The 15,914-nt window shown below is 41.1% G+C and overlaps 1 protein-coding gene across 6 annotated transcripts in view; it reads right to left on the reverse strand.

Annotated features, from left to right (window-relative positions):
• KAT6B (lysine acetyltransferase 6B) overlaps window positions 1-15,914 on the reverse strand; it is a 97,544-nt gene that overhangs the window by 35,453 nt on the left and 46,177 nt on the right. For 4 of the 6 annotated variants that reach the window (XM_081956499.1, XM_081956501.1, XM_081956498.1 and 1 more), the window contains exons 7-11: window positions 14,064-14,196; window positions 5,694-6,619; window positions 4,750-4,871; window positions 2,168-2,283; window positions 1,000-1,141 (exon numbers count right to left, since the gene is read on the reverse strand). In XM_081956499.1, coding sequence (XP_081812625.1) covers window positions 1,000-1,141; window positions 2,168-2,283; window positions 4,750-4,871; window positions 5,694-6,619; window positions 14,064-14,196 — 1,439 coding nt within the window. The remainder of the gene's footprint in view (window positions 1-999; window positions 1,142-2,167; window positions 2,284-4,749; window positions 4,872-5,693; window positions 6,620-14,063; window positions 14,197-15,914) is intronic. The other 2 variants (XM_081956503.1, XM_081956502.1) reach the window with 2 other exon arrangements.

Consider the following 15,914-nt stretch of genomic DNA (forward strand, 5'->3'; position numbering starts at 1 on the left):
CTTCAATTTTTACTGGTCACTGAATAAATAAGGATTATAGATTGATTGCATAAGAACTTTAAATAAATTACTTGAAATAAATTAAGGTTGCCCATTCCACCTGGAGCTCATTTTTTCATTGTTTTATTTTTTTCAACTACTTTTTTTCATTTTTTAAAAAATCGTTTTATTTAATTGAAAAATTATCCCATCAATTGTACAAAGGATGCCAATGATATGTGTAGGCTGATGCCAGTCTAAACAATGGCCTTTACATTCATTATCAATCCATTCCTCAACAGGGTATAAGTTATTTATAAATAAACAATGAACTCTTCACCACTCATATTAATGAACCAATCTGGAAGCCAAGGAAGGAACTAGGAAACCGTAACAGCAGCAAAAAGTCTTTCTGCTGGAAACAGTCAATGTGAAGTATCAGAACATTTGGAAAGATTAAGAATTATATATCGCTGTACAATAAACCTATTACCGGGATGTCGAACCTATGGCGTATGTGCCACAGGTGACACACAGAGTCCTCTCTGCGGGCACGTGAGCCGTTGCCCAAGCTCAGGTCCCCTCCGCACGCACCCACGCCTCCCGCCAGACAGCTGATTTTTGAGTCTCTGCTGCACATGTGCAGGGCACATATGGGAGACATGTGTGCATGTGGGGGGGTGTTGCACGTGCATGCGTGGGAGAGTGCAGGGGCGCCTCCCACAGCTGTTTTTGGCTCAGGATGCTACAGGAAGTCCTACTAGGTCCAAAACGGGGGGTGGAGGGGTCACACGTGCATGCGCAGGGGATGGGAGAGCAGCGGGGATGTTGCACACACATTGCATTATAGGTGCAGTGGTGCACTCTTTTGGCACGCGACAACAAAAAGGTTAGCCATCACTGACCTATTAGGATAGACTCTAATAAACCAAGGAAAACACAGTTCAAAATATATTGCCTAGGTATCTATAATCTTCAACCACACTCAGTACTTACTGAGGACAATGGTGTATCACCTACCTCAAACACGGAAAGGTCCTTCCTCCTGTAGATCTCATTGGCTGGAGGATGAAACCAGCCACACTTCTTCCCATGCCTTAGCAAGATATTTTTACTTTTCATGTATTTAAGACAGAATTCACACAAGAAAAGCTTTGATAGTCTGTTGAAGTTTAAAATCAGAGTATCAGTATGAAATGCTTTTGAACAAATTATAGTCATCCTTTATTTCTTCCAGATGAATTAAAGAGACAGGAAGAAAAGATCAAAACAGATATTCTGCCATGCCTGGAATTAAACGAGCTGCTTACACTGATAATAATCAAATACCTGTTTAATAATATACAGCCCAAAGGAATGTAACAACTGCACAACCCCCTGTAAATATTGTATTAGTTCAGTTCGTCCCTACTGAACAAGTATCGGTGAATATTTTGTCAACTGACAGTAGCAGAACCATAATTTGATACCTATTTTTTTGTGGGGGGCGAGGGGGAGTCTACTTAGCAGCAGCTGAGAGCAATTACCGCCGGTAACTGCGCCCTTGCTCCTTGCACCTGTGGGCGCGGCGATAACGGGCATGTAGGAACTCCCTGCTTATTTCTGAGTCACTGTCCCGTGACTCCTCCCCACTGCTCCAAGGCATGGCATCTGGAGCCCTCCTCCTTTGGCTCTCACCACTGCTCTATGCCTCAGGCGCCTCCTGGTGGCCGACCAGACTCTCCGATCCCTGCTCAGAGTCAGAACCCTGCCCTGGGTCCTCCAGAGCCGACTCATAGGGACCCTCGCTCTCGGAGACTGGTGGCAGCTCCAACGGCTCCTGCTGGGCCACAACAGTTTCTATATATGGTTTCGGGACCAGAGTTTTATACTACAGAATTCAACTTTCACCTAGTCTTTGAATCTGACGCATCTTGTAAATGATAGCAGCTATAATTGATGCAATGGGCTGGGATTGAACCAGGGGTGGATTCTGCCAGCATTACTGCAGGTTCGAGGGTGTGGCGAGCATGCCGCCCCTAACGGTTTGGCGACCCAGTCACCATTTCCATTACCGGTTCCACTGAACCAGTGCGAACCACTAGGAACCCAGCTCTGGATTGAATGCATCATAATATGGATCACATTTTCTTCCCATTCTCTGTAAATGTATACATACCTACAGTATGTAAAGGGACAGTTCTCTTACCTTGCATATTCATGTGGATAAGGTGAGGAGTACCAGGTCTGGATCTCATATTTTCCAAATTCTATCACCGAAGGGTAGCGTCCATTTACTTCTCCACCCTTTTTACAACCTATCTTCTATTAATGACAGTTTTTAAGAAAATGTATCAGTGTACAATGGCTATTCCTTTTCTCCCACTGTATTTCAATTTCAAACACTTCTCCCCCCCTCCCTCCCCAATGATTATTTGCTTCTAGAGGTTAGGAGATATCTGGCTGCAGGTAGCAACTTAAAAATGGCAGTGGTCACTCCAACAGAAACATGAAATCTCCTTGGTATTTAAGCATTGGGAGCAAATGTGTAGTCCAGCCAAATAGCTTAAGGACAGCTATGTAGGAAGGCTACTTAGCCCTACTACAAGTAGTCCTCGACCTACGACCACAACTGAGTCCAAAATTTATATTGCTAAGCAAGATAGTTGTTAAGAGAGCTGTGTTCCAGTAGTAGGATTCAGCCAGTTTGCACCAGTTCGGGAGAACCGATTGTTAGCTTTCTGAGCAGTTTGGTGAACTGGTTGTTGGAAGAATTCATTAGAGCAGAGAACTAGTTGTTAAAGTATTTGAATCCCACCACTGCTGTGTCCCATTTATGACCTTTATTCTCCACAATTGTTAAAAAGGTCACTGGACTTGTTTGTGTGCATGAGGATGTTAAGCGAATTTGGCTTTCTTCGTTGACTTTCCCTGTTAGAAGGCAATTGGGAAGATTATAAAGATAGAGATCACATGACCCATAAAGATGGAGATCAATGACCCATAAAGATGGAGATCACGTGACCCATAAAGATGGAGTCACATGACCCTGGAACAAAAATCTGCTTTGGATAAACTATTAAGTAAATCCTCAGCTGAAACCAGAACTAAATTTTGCTTTGAAGTTGAAGAAAGCTCAGTTCCTTTATTTTTAAACATTTTATTTTTATTTAAAAGACTGGACTTTCTTATTCTTTAATACAATAAGTGGTTTCCCTCTAAAAGCATAAAAAGGCATCTTTTCTATGTGTCAAAGTGATATGACACTTGTCATAAATACGAGCCAGCTGCCAAGCCCCTGAATTTTGATCATGGGACCACCATGGGGAAGCTGCAGCAGTTATAAGTGTGAGAAATAGTCATAAGTCACTTTTTTCAGAGCCGTTGTAACTTTGAACGGTCACTAAACAAATGGTTGTAAGTCAAGGACTACCTGCAAATAATTTTTTCTCTTTTAAAAGCATCTAAGTTTGTTCTAATTTTCGTACTCAAACTCAGATTTGGAAAAAGAAAACTGAACTGAACTTAAAATAGAAGGACAATTAAGCATGGGTTAAAATATATGAAACATGACATATATAGAACTTTTAAGATGATGAACAAAGTACAATGTTTATCGTTTGTTATTTTATGTAGTAGATTAAGGGAATTGTAATGAACATTGAACAGTAAGGATTGCCATTTATAGACAATTAAGGGTAATCTAATCCAAGATATGGAAAAATGGAGAGGGAACATGAAATATACTTACAAGGGGAAACTATTGAGATTTAAAGACAGAATCACAAATTGGGGGCATGTAAGGATGTATATAATGCTGAGAATAGCTGGGAATTGTAACCAGGTCTACATTTCAGCCAAAATTAGGCAGGGGTGGGTGGGTTTAAAAGTATAATGACTATATATGTATACTTTTTTGTTCTCTCTTTTAAAAAAAAGGAAGATATATGTTAAAATTAAATATGTATACTGAAAAGGAATTATAAATACCATCAACATAAAATGGAGCTCGCTCAGAAGCTGAAATACACCAAGCAAATGAGATGAAGAGTGTGAAGTAGAGGAGGGAAGAAGAGAGGATAGGAGAGGGGGGGGGAAGAGGAGGAGAGAAAGGAGGAGTGGAAAGGTGAGAGAGGAGAATGAGAGAGGACGGGGAAGTAGAGAAGAGAAGGATGACAGAGGGAAGAAAGGTAGGGAGGGGGAGGAGAGAGAGAGAAGAAAGTGATGGATAAGATACAAATATGGTGTATGGAGAGCAGAAGAGCCAATAATCATATTTGGGAGTTGATGGTAAGATGAACTGATGTAAACATTTAATAATACAATATGATGTTGGCTATGTAGTAGTATACATGTGATTATATGTTATGAAAATGAAAAAAATAAAAAACTATATACAAAAAAAAGTTGTTCTAGACAAAGCAACTACTAGAAACAAAAAGAAAAAAAAACACTTAAAAATTGGGCATAGAGCATATCAGCCCAAAGAAGAGAATATTTCTTAGCTGGGGGACAAACTCATCATCAACAAAATTCCTGTTAATGTTATATTACATAATTATATGTTTCAAGTTTACATTTCTGAAATCAGAATGCAGAAGGCCAACATTTAAAGAATAAACATAACCACGTCTAAGACATTTTTAAAATTATGTTTGTGTTGAATAGAAGAAATACACACCCAATGTTAAATTTCAAGGAGAATCAAACAATTAAATTAAATTGAATACAATTAAAACTACTACTACTGTTTAGTAGAAGATTGTGCATGACACCTGTCCTCCTGCTTACCTCCATTGCCAATTCCTGGGCCTGTTTAAACATGTTCAAATCTTCTTCTGTAACAAAGTTCTTGCTTCCCACCACAAACAGATCTGAATTTTCTTGTTTGATGCTTATTTTGATTTCTGTACCTGTTGTTTAAAATCAGCAAAGAATTTCTTCACCAACATGAGGGCAAAAGTGCCTTAAGCTAATAAAATGGAACTTCTGTTTCTCTTTCTGGACAGTTTTCCTTCTTTCAAACCCTTGAATTTTCCATTGAGATAATACATCTATCAATTTTAAGTACCTTGACCATTAAAAAAAACTCTGGGCAAATATTTAAAAGATGTTTAAATATTTTACATCTCTTAAAATGCTTATTACACTTTTCATGCTTCTACTGCTGTGAAATCCTACATATAAAAATGTATCGTACAGTTGCATTAACCTAATCTTAGAAAGAATATCAAAAGCAGATTAGAAATAGAGGAATATATGGGTATTTTTACTTCATAAAGATATATTTTAAAAAACAAAAAAAATAAATTTCACAATTGTACAGATTCAGCGTTGTGTAGCAAGGTGGCATTTTTCATAGAAAAAAAGCAAATGGAAGAGAAGGAAGATGAAATGCCGAAATGGGGGATCCTAACCATATGCCAAAACAGGACCATAAGCACAGAAAGGGCGTCGAACGCGATGAAGTGGCTACCGATATGCAACAAGAAAAAGCGCCAGCAAGACCATGGAGAGATGAGAATGTGAAAGCCACAGCAGGCACATGACGGACAAATGAGATGAGGCAGCATTAGTTGGGAAAGCGCTTTGGCAGGGTTAGTCAGCGTTAGTTACAAGGTCAATGCTCACTGCTTCCGATATAAGAGTGAAGTAAGAACAACCTGGGTGACAAAATAAGAATTTGGGTCTGGGAGGGATGCAGGTTTAATTGGGCGCTTGGACCTGTTGCTTACCATCATCCTGATCAGGCTTAATTCTTCCGTCTGCCAAGCTCCCCTTCCCTGGTGGCGAGGGGGTCCCCACCTGAGGGGTCACTTTATACTTTAATCTGCCTAGAACCACGTGCTTTTTAAGGAAGGTTGTCTGCTCGAAGCCAGCAATTGCTTTGAAAGCATGTCCTCTAGACACAGCCCACCCAGTGGTGGTGGGAGGAGAAACCAACCTATCGCTAATCTCTTCCTTTCCACAGAAAGCAGGATTGGGTGCGGGCGCGGGAGAGAGTGCTGCTTTGCGATGCCAACGCTTGGGAGGGGCATAACATGGCTGCCCCTTTGGGCGCGACTGTCCCTGAGCAGCGTAAATATGAGAAAGTCCATCAAAAAGCTGGCTGTGATTAGGAAGGCCACTAAAGGAGAGCGCGCACGGCTGACCGGAGGAACTCTGGGGAGAACCAGAAGAGATGGAAGTGCTGGATTTTTGTGAACCGGGGCTGTGACCAGAGGTGGGGGCCGGGGGCGGAAGTGAAGAAGGTTTTAGCTTTTGTGTGGTACCTGTAGCCAACACATGAGAAGTACAGGAGGGTTTCTGGGAGGCCATTTTCCTTGGACGATAATGCTTTGAAAAGTCAATTATTTCACCTCGTGATCTGCGACCATCGGGTGATGGTGTGAAAAACTTAGTGAGGCCATCAATGAGCCCCTGGGTTTTCTTGTTAACGTTAAGTGTAGCGGCAGGTATGTAGGTGGAGGTGATGGTGGTGATTTTGGTGGCGGTGGCACCAGGCCAGGTGAGGTCTGTAACAGCCAATCTGCTGCTTGAATCCTTCACAGATGCAGCATGACCAGATGAAGGTGTGGTACAGACTTTAGTCTTTTGACCCCTACCAGGTGACCCCCTTCCTGGGAATGCATTCTTGGATCCTTCTGCACTGGGAACAGACCTAGCAGAGAAAAGTGAAGGAAAAGGAGAACGGTCAGAGCAGAGAACCAACATACCGTACCTGGGTGCCCAGAGAATCAACTGTTCTGACCCAGCCTTTGCAAGCAATGAGAAACCGCTTACTCACAAGTAAAACAACCACCTTTTTAAAACAGGGCAGAAGCAGACTTTATGCACGTTGGATAGACAGAACCAACAAGAATTAGTCACAAAGGAACGTCTTTTCCCCTTGTGAAACAGGGCACGAACTGTCTCTGTTCACATGAATACTCCAGATTAAAAATGTCCTTCAATGATTGAGCCAAGTTCACACTGTTGTTCACACTGGCTGGGGCAAATTCACTACCTTTTACCATGTTTCCCTGAATATAAGACAGAGTCTTATTTTCTTTTGACCCTGAAAATAAGCGTGTGGCCTTATTTTCGGGGAGGTCTTATTATTTTTGAGGTGCAGGAGATGGAGAGCGTTGTCACCTCATGGCTGCTGCTGTGTTGCAATATTTTCTGGGAGGGCTTATTTTCTGGGAGGGCTTATTTTAGTGTGTGCACTCAAAAGCCCGATTGGGCTTATTATCCGGGGAGGTCTTATTTTCAGGGAAACAGGGTATTTCCTAGCAGGAGACTCAGATGGCACCTCAAATATAGAGCAATTAGTCCCAACAAACCTGGTTCTAGCAAAGGAATTCAAGTTGATTGATGTACACTGGAAAATAAATGGTTGTCTGCGACAACAGGCCACTCCCAAACCCCTACTATTTATTTCTCAGCCAGGGAGAGGCTGGCTAGCGTCTATGAGTTCTTTTCCCTGAGAGCCGGCTTATTGCTTTCTGTTGCTCTCCTCTCCTCTCTACCCATATGTGCACCTGGGATGGGCCCCATCTGTTCCTTTCCCACACTCAGCTCAGGTCCCAAAGACAGCTGTGTCTCCACCTGGGGGCGAACCGAAGGCCCTGGCTCTGCATCTGCCTCTGATTCTGCTTCCTCACTCAGAGTCTTCCAAAGGCTCAGAAGACAACCCAGACTCCCCCTCGCCCTCCTCCTCCCCTGACTCTGCTGCTAGCTCTGCTGGAAACCGATGGGCCACAACCTCAACCTGCTTTCAACAACAAGAAAACAGGCCTAGGGTATAGGCTCACTCCTTTTGGGTGCTCACAGCAGACATACTTAAGGGGAGCAGCTTGTACTGCCAGAGCACAGGTAGTCCTCAATAACCATTCATTTAGTGACCGTTCAAAGTTAAAACAGCACAAAGTGACTTGAGACAGTTTCTCACACCTAATGACTGTTGCAGCCTCTTCACAGGCACATGATCAAAATTTGGATGCTTGTCAGTTGGCATGTATTTATGACAGTCGCCGTGTCCTGGGGTCATGCAATCCCCTTTTGCGACCTTCTGACAAGCAAAGTCAATGAGGAAAGTCAGATACCCTTAAGATCGTGTTACTAACTTAACAACTGAAGCAATTCGCTTACAAAGATTATAAAATGGGGCAAAACTGATTTAACAACTGCCTTGCTTACCAACAGAAAGTTGGGCTTAACTGTGATCTTAAGGCGAGGACTACTTGTACAATACAGTTTTCATCGTTTTCAGGTGCCACCTGCATGTAGACTTAAATCCTGCACTTCAGTGTTTTTCAACCTTGGCAACTTTAAGATGGGTAGACTTCAACTCCCAGAATTCCCCAGCCAGCTTTGCTTTGCTTTGCTGGCTGAGGAATTCTGGGACGTGAAGTCCATCCATGTTAAAGTTGCCATGCTTGAGAAAAAACTGAGGTACTTCATTTACATACTCTGTTTCAATAAATGTCCTTGTAAAACCTTATTAAGATAGTTCCCATTCTATTTCCGAATAGGAACCTTCATCGCTCTAATTTTATTTTTAAAGCGGCTTGGTTTTTATTTATTCTGATGATGATAATATGTAATAATTTTCAATCTTGGAAGGAAATATTGTTAACCACCTGAAATAGAAAATGCAAAGATTGTGAAGCATTCTGTGTATTAAGGGTGTTGTAAATCCAAAAAGAAGCATAATGCACTTTTACTAAGCATAAATTGAGAGTCATTCGCACAAACACAAGATCCCTTCCCTTCCCATATTTTCCACGCTTCTTAAAAACGGTTAAGCACTTTCCCAGAATAGACATTAAAGGTAAAGGTTCCCGTCTCACATATGTGCTAGTCATTCCTGACTCTAGGAGGCGGCACTCATCTCTGTTTCAAAGCCGAAGAGCCAGCGCTATCCAAAGCTGCCTCCATGGTCATGTGGCCAGCACACAGAACGTTGTTACCTTCCCACCAAAGGTGATCTCTATTTTTCTATTTGCATTTTTTACGTGCTTTCAAACTGCTAGGTTGGCAGAAGCTGGGACAAGTAACGGAACTCACTCCGTTACGCGGCGCTAGGGATTCGAACCGCTGACCTTTCTGATCGACAAACTCAGCATCCTAGCCACTGAGCCACCACATCCCCTTAGGAAAAGGCATTAATCGTAGTTAATTACATTAAATTCAGACTACACTTTAACATCAACCGTACCCCTCCAATGGAGGTTTCTGAAACAGTCCTAGACTTGCACCCGAGCAGAGGTGGGCGTCACCTACTGTAACAACCGGTTCGCCCAAACCTGTCTGAACCAGCAGTGGCCCACCTCCGCACCCGAGCCATTTCATAGCAAGAAAACTAATAAGAAACAATTTAAAAAGTGATTAATAGGTCCAACGCCTAATGTTTTGTAAAGAGAAACTTCCCTGAAAATAAGAAAAAAAAAAACCCTGCCTTGTCTGCTATAGCCATTTATGTAAAAAGCTGAGCACATTGATTTTCAGCCAGTCCTGTGAAAGCTTAGATAGCCAGAAGTCAGTTCTTCTTAACAGAGTGACAGTATATTCTCTAATAAATTCTGCACAGATGTCAAACCTATGTGACAAGAAGTCAATCGCTTCCAGTAAAACATGTTCTTCCTTGAAGAAGGTCACAGCGTATATTGCCAAATTCTGAATTAAAGAACCTTGCGGGAATGGAACCCCGAGGCTACAGGCTGATTTGATAACCATGGTAGCAATTTAAAGACCTAATGCAATATAAAGTTAATACACTTCACCCAGCATAATATACAATTAGGACAGTTTAACCCTACTTATAAGAATGGTTTGTTTCATTGATTGTATGTGAGGTTGCATCTGGCAAATAAAATGCTTGCCTCAGGAGCATAGTTACAACTACAATGCACATCCAGAGGGTCACCACAGATAAGCTTCAAGCCAATTTATTCCATTAAGGCAACAACGATAAAAACAAAATTCAGACAATATAGAGGAAGGCGATCCCCCAAATGTAGCATGCTCTCATATAACACATACATAGATGATTACTTATAAAAACACCACTTTTATATCGGCCATAAAATGCCGCTTAAAGTAAATTAGTTTCTAAAGAAGAATGTGGTTCTGCATACCATTAAGAAACAAAATGCAAACACAGTAATTTATTTTTCTTTAACTGCAAAAAAAAAAGTGTGCAAGCCTAGCAAAAAGTTACAGAGGCGTAAATAAAATTAACAACAAAGGAAAAGACACTGGGGAAGGAATGAGTGAGTAGTACTGAAATTTAGTGAGAAAGAACATACAGTTCGCTTAAGGAAGCACTGAAAGGTTGAAGAAAGCACTTTTTAAAATAGTAAATGTGAGGCCCATCTCAATGGTATTAGTGATTAAAATAAGGATATTTCACTTTCTCGTTCATTTTACGAGATTGAACGAGAAAGTGAATATTCACAGACAGGAAGAGTGATCCAAGTGAAAGTCAACAGAAAATAGTGTAATGACTTTAAATCAATTTAATCCTTTCTTACAACTCACTGAATATTAAGTATTCTATAGAAGGCATCTCCCCCACTACACACACACACTTAATGGAAGAACTATAAGTAACATTAACATGAAGAGAAAGGTCAACCTAAGGGAGCCATTTCGTTTAAAGAAAGTGACATCATTCCATTCTGTCCATCGTTGAGTGTTTATTCTCACGTACTGCTAAGTTTATTAGCTACTGGCCATTGGCAATGTGATTACTCCTCTAATCTTTCCACATAGCCGTTTGAATATTTCAAACCCTGGCATTAGCTATGAAGCTACAGTTGTGATTGATTTCTCTCTTTAGATTTTTTTAAAAACTCTGTCTTTATTATTTTTATAAATAATTCAAGGTAGCGAACATACCTAATATCCCTTACTCCCCTTTTCCCAACAATAATATCAACTATGTTGGGTTGGGTTAGATTGGGTTGGGTTTAGAGAAGAAGGACTGGTCCAAAATCACCCCAAGCTTTCATGTATAAGGTGGAACTAAAACTCACCATTGCCTGGTGGTTGATCCAAAGTCATCCAGCCAGTTTTTATGCTAAGGCAGGACTAGAACTCACCATCTCCTGGTGATTGGGTCAAAGTCACCCAGCTGGTTTTCATGCATAGGGCAGAACTAGAACTCACCAACTCATGGTGACTGGCCCAGTCCCCCAGCCAGCTTTCATACCTAAGGCAGGACTAGAACCTACCTGCCTACCTATCCTGGTTTCTACTCTGGTGGCTTCACTACTACACAAAACTAGCTAATAAGTAGTAGATGCTAACAGACACCAGAAGCCATATGTTTTCACGTTATTGTTCAAGCCACAAAGGTAAATTAAGCAGTATCATTTCTGTATTATTCCCTCAATGATGTGGGTCAATTTAATTTATCTATATATAGTTTTTTTATGATGTTTTCCTATTAATAATAAAAAGGAGAAAGAAAAGCAAATCACAAAAATAATGATGGAGACAGATATGTCATCAAAAAGAAAAGAAAAAAACCCTGCATAAAATAGTGTTTTAAGAAAAGTACAAAAATACGACAAAGGTAAAACCATAGTATGACATGTCACATTGTCACAATAAAAAGCTACAATTCAAAAACAGCATTTTGTGGGAGATGTAATAAGGATTGTGCTTTTATAAAACAAATGTTTCTATAATGTCATATGCCTACTGTTAGGAGAAAGCAGTTCATGGATTTTGACAACTGGACAATGTGAATGGATTCTCCATGCCCTTCCTATGGCTGAAAGAAGGAGGCTGAAGCAGAGGAAACTTAAATAGATCGAAAATCAGACTCTGCTGGTCATTTACAAGCAAACTGCCTACAGATATAAACTTTGCATCAGCAAGTGTACTGAAATCTGGAACTCATTTAAACAGGAATAGATAGAGTAGGTTTTTTAAAATGATAGTTGTATTAATGTATGAGAAAAATGTACCGTACATACAGTACCTGAATACAATTTGCATTAGATATCGCTTTTTTAAAAAAATAGTGAAGGCTAACACTCGCAAGCTATTTTTGCCTCATCTGCTAAATCTTGTCTCTTTTAACACTATAGATAAAGGTAAAGGTTTCCCTAGCACATATGTGCTAGTTGTTCCCGACTCTAGGGAGTGCTAGTCATCTCCATTTCAAAGCCAAAGAGTCAGCGCTGTCCGAAGACATCTCCATGATCATATGGCTGGCATGACTTAATGCCAAAGGCGCATGGAACGCTGTTACCTTCCCACCAAAGGTGGTTCCTATTTTTCTACTTGCATTTTTACATGCTTTCGAACTGCTAGGTTGGCAGAAGCTGGGACAAGTAATGGTAGCTCACTCCGTTATGCGGCGCACAACACCATAGACCATAGTTTACCCATAGTTTCAACTGGGAAATTGTGAGCATCCTAGACCAAACCAAGTCCAAAATTGCTAGGGAATTCTTGGAAGCTGGGCACTCAATACAAATCAGACATCAGCGAGCACATAAGATAAACAACATCTACATATCATTCCAAAGAGCCAAAAAGGAAACCAAAAGGCTTCCTCACAAGCAACACCCAGGTGAGTGGAGAGCAGAGAGTGCTTCTTTTTAGCACTGTGATGTTAACTAATTTGGGTAATGAAACATCTGTAAGAAAACAACCAAACTCAGAGAATTGCTAGGTAATTCTTAGAAGCTGGGCATTCAAAGCACAAACACACAGACTATAAATCTGGGTATAAATCCTTTATTCCCCACCATCCAGCCAGAGCTGAAGAAGTTTCCTAGATGAGAAGTGAAACAACTTTTAAAACAACAACACACCAGAAAGTCCAGCTGCCTGTTGAAAAAGCATCTTTAGGACAACTATGACCTAGATGACTGAGAATCTTCATAGAGAACACCGACTACTTTAGGATGAAAAGCAATTACCGTATTTTTCGGAGTATAAGATGCACCAAGGTTTTGAAGAGGCAAATTAAAAAAAAAAGTTTTTGCACTCTGCAAACATCCCAAAAACGGCCTTTTTATGAAAACGGACTCGGTTTCTTTTTCAAAAAAAGGGCATGAATAACCCTTAGGAGGCTTGTAGAGTGTTCCTGGGGGAGGGTGGGGGGGGAGCAAAAATGAGTTTTAAAAAAGGCCATTTTTTTGCGAAAACAGGCATTAGGAAGCTTAAAGTGCTCCTGGGGGCTGGGGGGGGCAAAATTGAGCAAAAAACGGCCCATTTTTTGTGCATTTCTGCCCTCCCCAGCCCCAAGGAGCTCTCTGAAAGCCTCCTAAAAGCTCTATGCATGGCCATTTTGGTGAAGGGGCAGGGTTTCAGGAGGCAGAAAAATGCACCCAGGTTTTCAGCCTCTTTTTTGAGGGAAAAAGGTGCGGCTTATACTCCAAAAAATACGGTACCTCACCGCAGGGGTGGGTTCCGACTGCTGCTACTGCCAGTTTGTTCAGGGATGCCCTGTGCACACATGCTCAATATGCACTATGTGTGCATGCGCAGTAGTTACAAAAATGCTTTTGCGCATGTGCAGAAGCCAAAAACAAGATAGGCGCCACCAAGAGAACTGGTTTGGGGGCGTGGCAGGCCAAGTTACTACCTATTCAGCCAAACCTGTCCAAACCGGTAGGAACTCACCTCTGCCTCACAGGTAAAGAAACTATGATGCTCGTTGTATTGGGGCGTACTGTACTCATTTGCTCTTGCTCTAGAGATCGGAGTGGAGACCAGGTAAGCTGCTTGAGTAACTATGCAAACTGTTCTGCCAAACAAGACGTGCATCAAGATATTCCAATGCACATTTTAAAATACATTGGTTTTAATCTCTAGTTCTGTACATAAAAAGCAAAAGGGTGGGGGGACACCCAAATAAAACAAATACTATTCCAGTGCACTTCTTAAAATAACTTGGCTTTGATCAACTCATAGGTCTGTACATCTCTATCCATAAAAAGCAAACAATAAATAAACAAATACCATGAGGTTTAATGGGAGGAATGTCATCCATCAAGTAGCTTATAGCAGAACGGGGAAAATTATTATTAATCTCATTTTAAAAGGATCATAAGGAAGGGATCCCCTTAATGGAGAGAAGAATGAGGCAGAATACTTACAACATTTGTTGCTTTAGTTTGTTTTTTGGCCGTCCAATAGGTTTTGTGTAGCGTCGCCTTATCTGGGAAGCTCGCTCCTGCAGCAACTTCCCTCCCTTTTTCTTTGGTGTGCAGACTTGACAAACCCACATACCTGTATTCAATATGAAACAGAGCTGATTAATTCTGCTACCCCTTCGCCCACATCACAGGCTTCCAAATCCACTGATTGTTGAGAGACAATAGACCAGGGGTGTCCAAACTTGGGAACTTTAAGACTTGTGGACTTCAACTCCCAGAATTCCCCAGCCAGCATGGCTGGCTGGGGAATTCTGGGAGTTGAAATCCACAAGTCTTAAAGTTCCCAAGTTTGGACACCCCTGCAATAGACAGTTCCATGAGCCTCTTGTATCAAGTACCGTGTTTCCCCAAAAATAAGAAAGGGTCTTATTTTCTTTTGATCCCCACGAAATAAGTGCTTGGCCTTATTTTTGGGGAGGTCTTATTATTTTTGAGGTGCAGGAGGCGGTGAGCACGGTCACCTCATGGCTGCTGCTGTGTTGCAATATTTTCGGGGAAGGCTTATGTTTTGGGGTGGGAGGGGCTTATTTTAGCGCATGCACTCAAAAGCCCGATTGGGCTTATTATCCATGGAGGTCTTATTTTCGGGGAAACAGGGTAAAACCCAAATGTCATGCCATTGTCTTGACATAAAGATGAACATTGGACAGCAATGTACTAGTTCGCCTATTCATACCATGCAGGTCAGTGGGTTATCCGTGTGTTTCAATCTCCGTATACAAAGATATGCTGGCAGGTATCAACGTCCAACAGTATCTAGATTTCTTTTCAGAAATGAAAAAAGACAGCAGAGATGACTTTTTTCTCAAAAGAAAAACTTTTTAAAAGTTCTGTTTGCAGATTTCAATATTTGTAGCTTGGGGCTGAACTGTGGGGTCCTTGGTGCTCTCTGAAATTGGTTGTTTTCTTAAGAGATATTTCATTACCCAAGTTAGGTAACATCACGGCACTAAAAAGGGGACGCGCTCTCTGCTCTCCGCTCACCTGGGTGTTGCTTATGAGGAAGTATTTTGGCCTTTTGGTTTTCTTTTTGGCTCTTTGGAATGATATGTAGATGTTGTTGATCTTATGTGCCCCTTGATGTCTGATTTGTATGGAGTGCCCAGCTTCCAAGAATTTGGATTCCAGTCCTAGGAAAGACTGAGTTTAATCCTGGGAGGAGCTACCAAAGGAGGCATGACATCACAGATTGTAGACTCAGTCTGATTGGATGCTGAACAGAGTTAACCCATTCCTGGATGCTATCTCCACCAACTATGGAGAATTAAGAAGTTTTCATCATGTCTTCTGCCTGTTATGTCCTACAGGGTGATTGGTACAATCCATGCACAGTATTCTGTAGAAGACTCAGGTTTGTTATTTTCCTTCTGGGGCTGCTGGTTTTTTCAGTTTACTTAGGATGTTTGGGATATAATTATGTAATATACCGGTAACATTGATGGGAATTTTGTTGAAGATAAGTTTGTCCCTCAGCTAAGAAATATTCTTTAAATACCAGCTGTTACTCTTTGGGCTGATATGCTTGATGCCCAATTTCAAAGTGTCTTTTATCCTTCTTTTCGAGTAGTTGTTTTGTCTAGAACAACTTTTGTTCTCTCATCTTAAAGCTTAGCCCGCTTGCTACTAATCAAGCTCTCCTATTCTACGCATTTTCTTATTTTCAGTTCAGTTTTCCTTTTCCAAATCTCGAGCTCGAGTAAGAAAATTAGAACAAGCTTAGATACTTTTAAAAGAGAAAACGTTATTTGCAGGTAGTGCTCAACTTACAACCACTCATTTAGAGACCATTCA

The sequence above is a fragment of the Natrix helvetica genome (genome assembly GCF_964273705.1).
Source record: "Natrix helvetica genome assembly, chromosome: 5".
NCBI lineage: Eukaryota > Metazoa > Chordata > Lepidosauria > Squamata > Natricidae > Natrix > Natrix helvetica.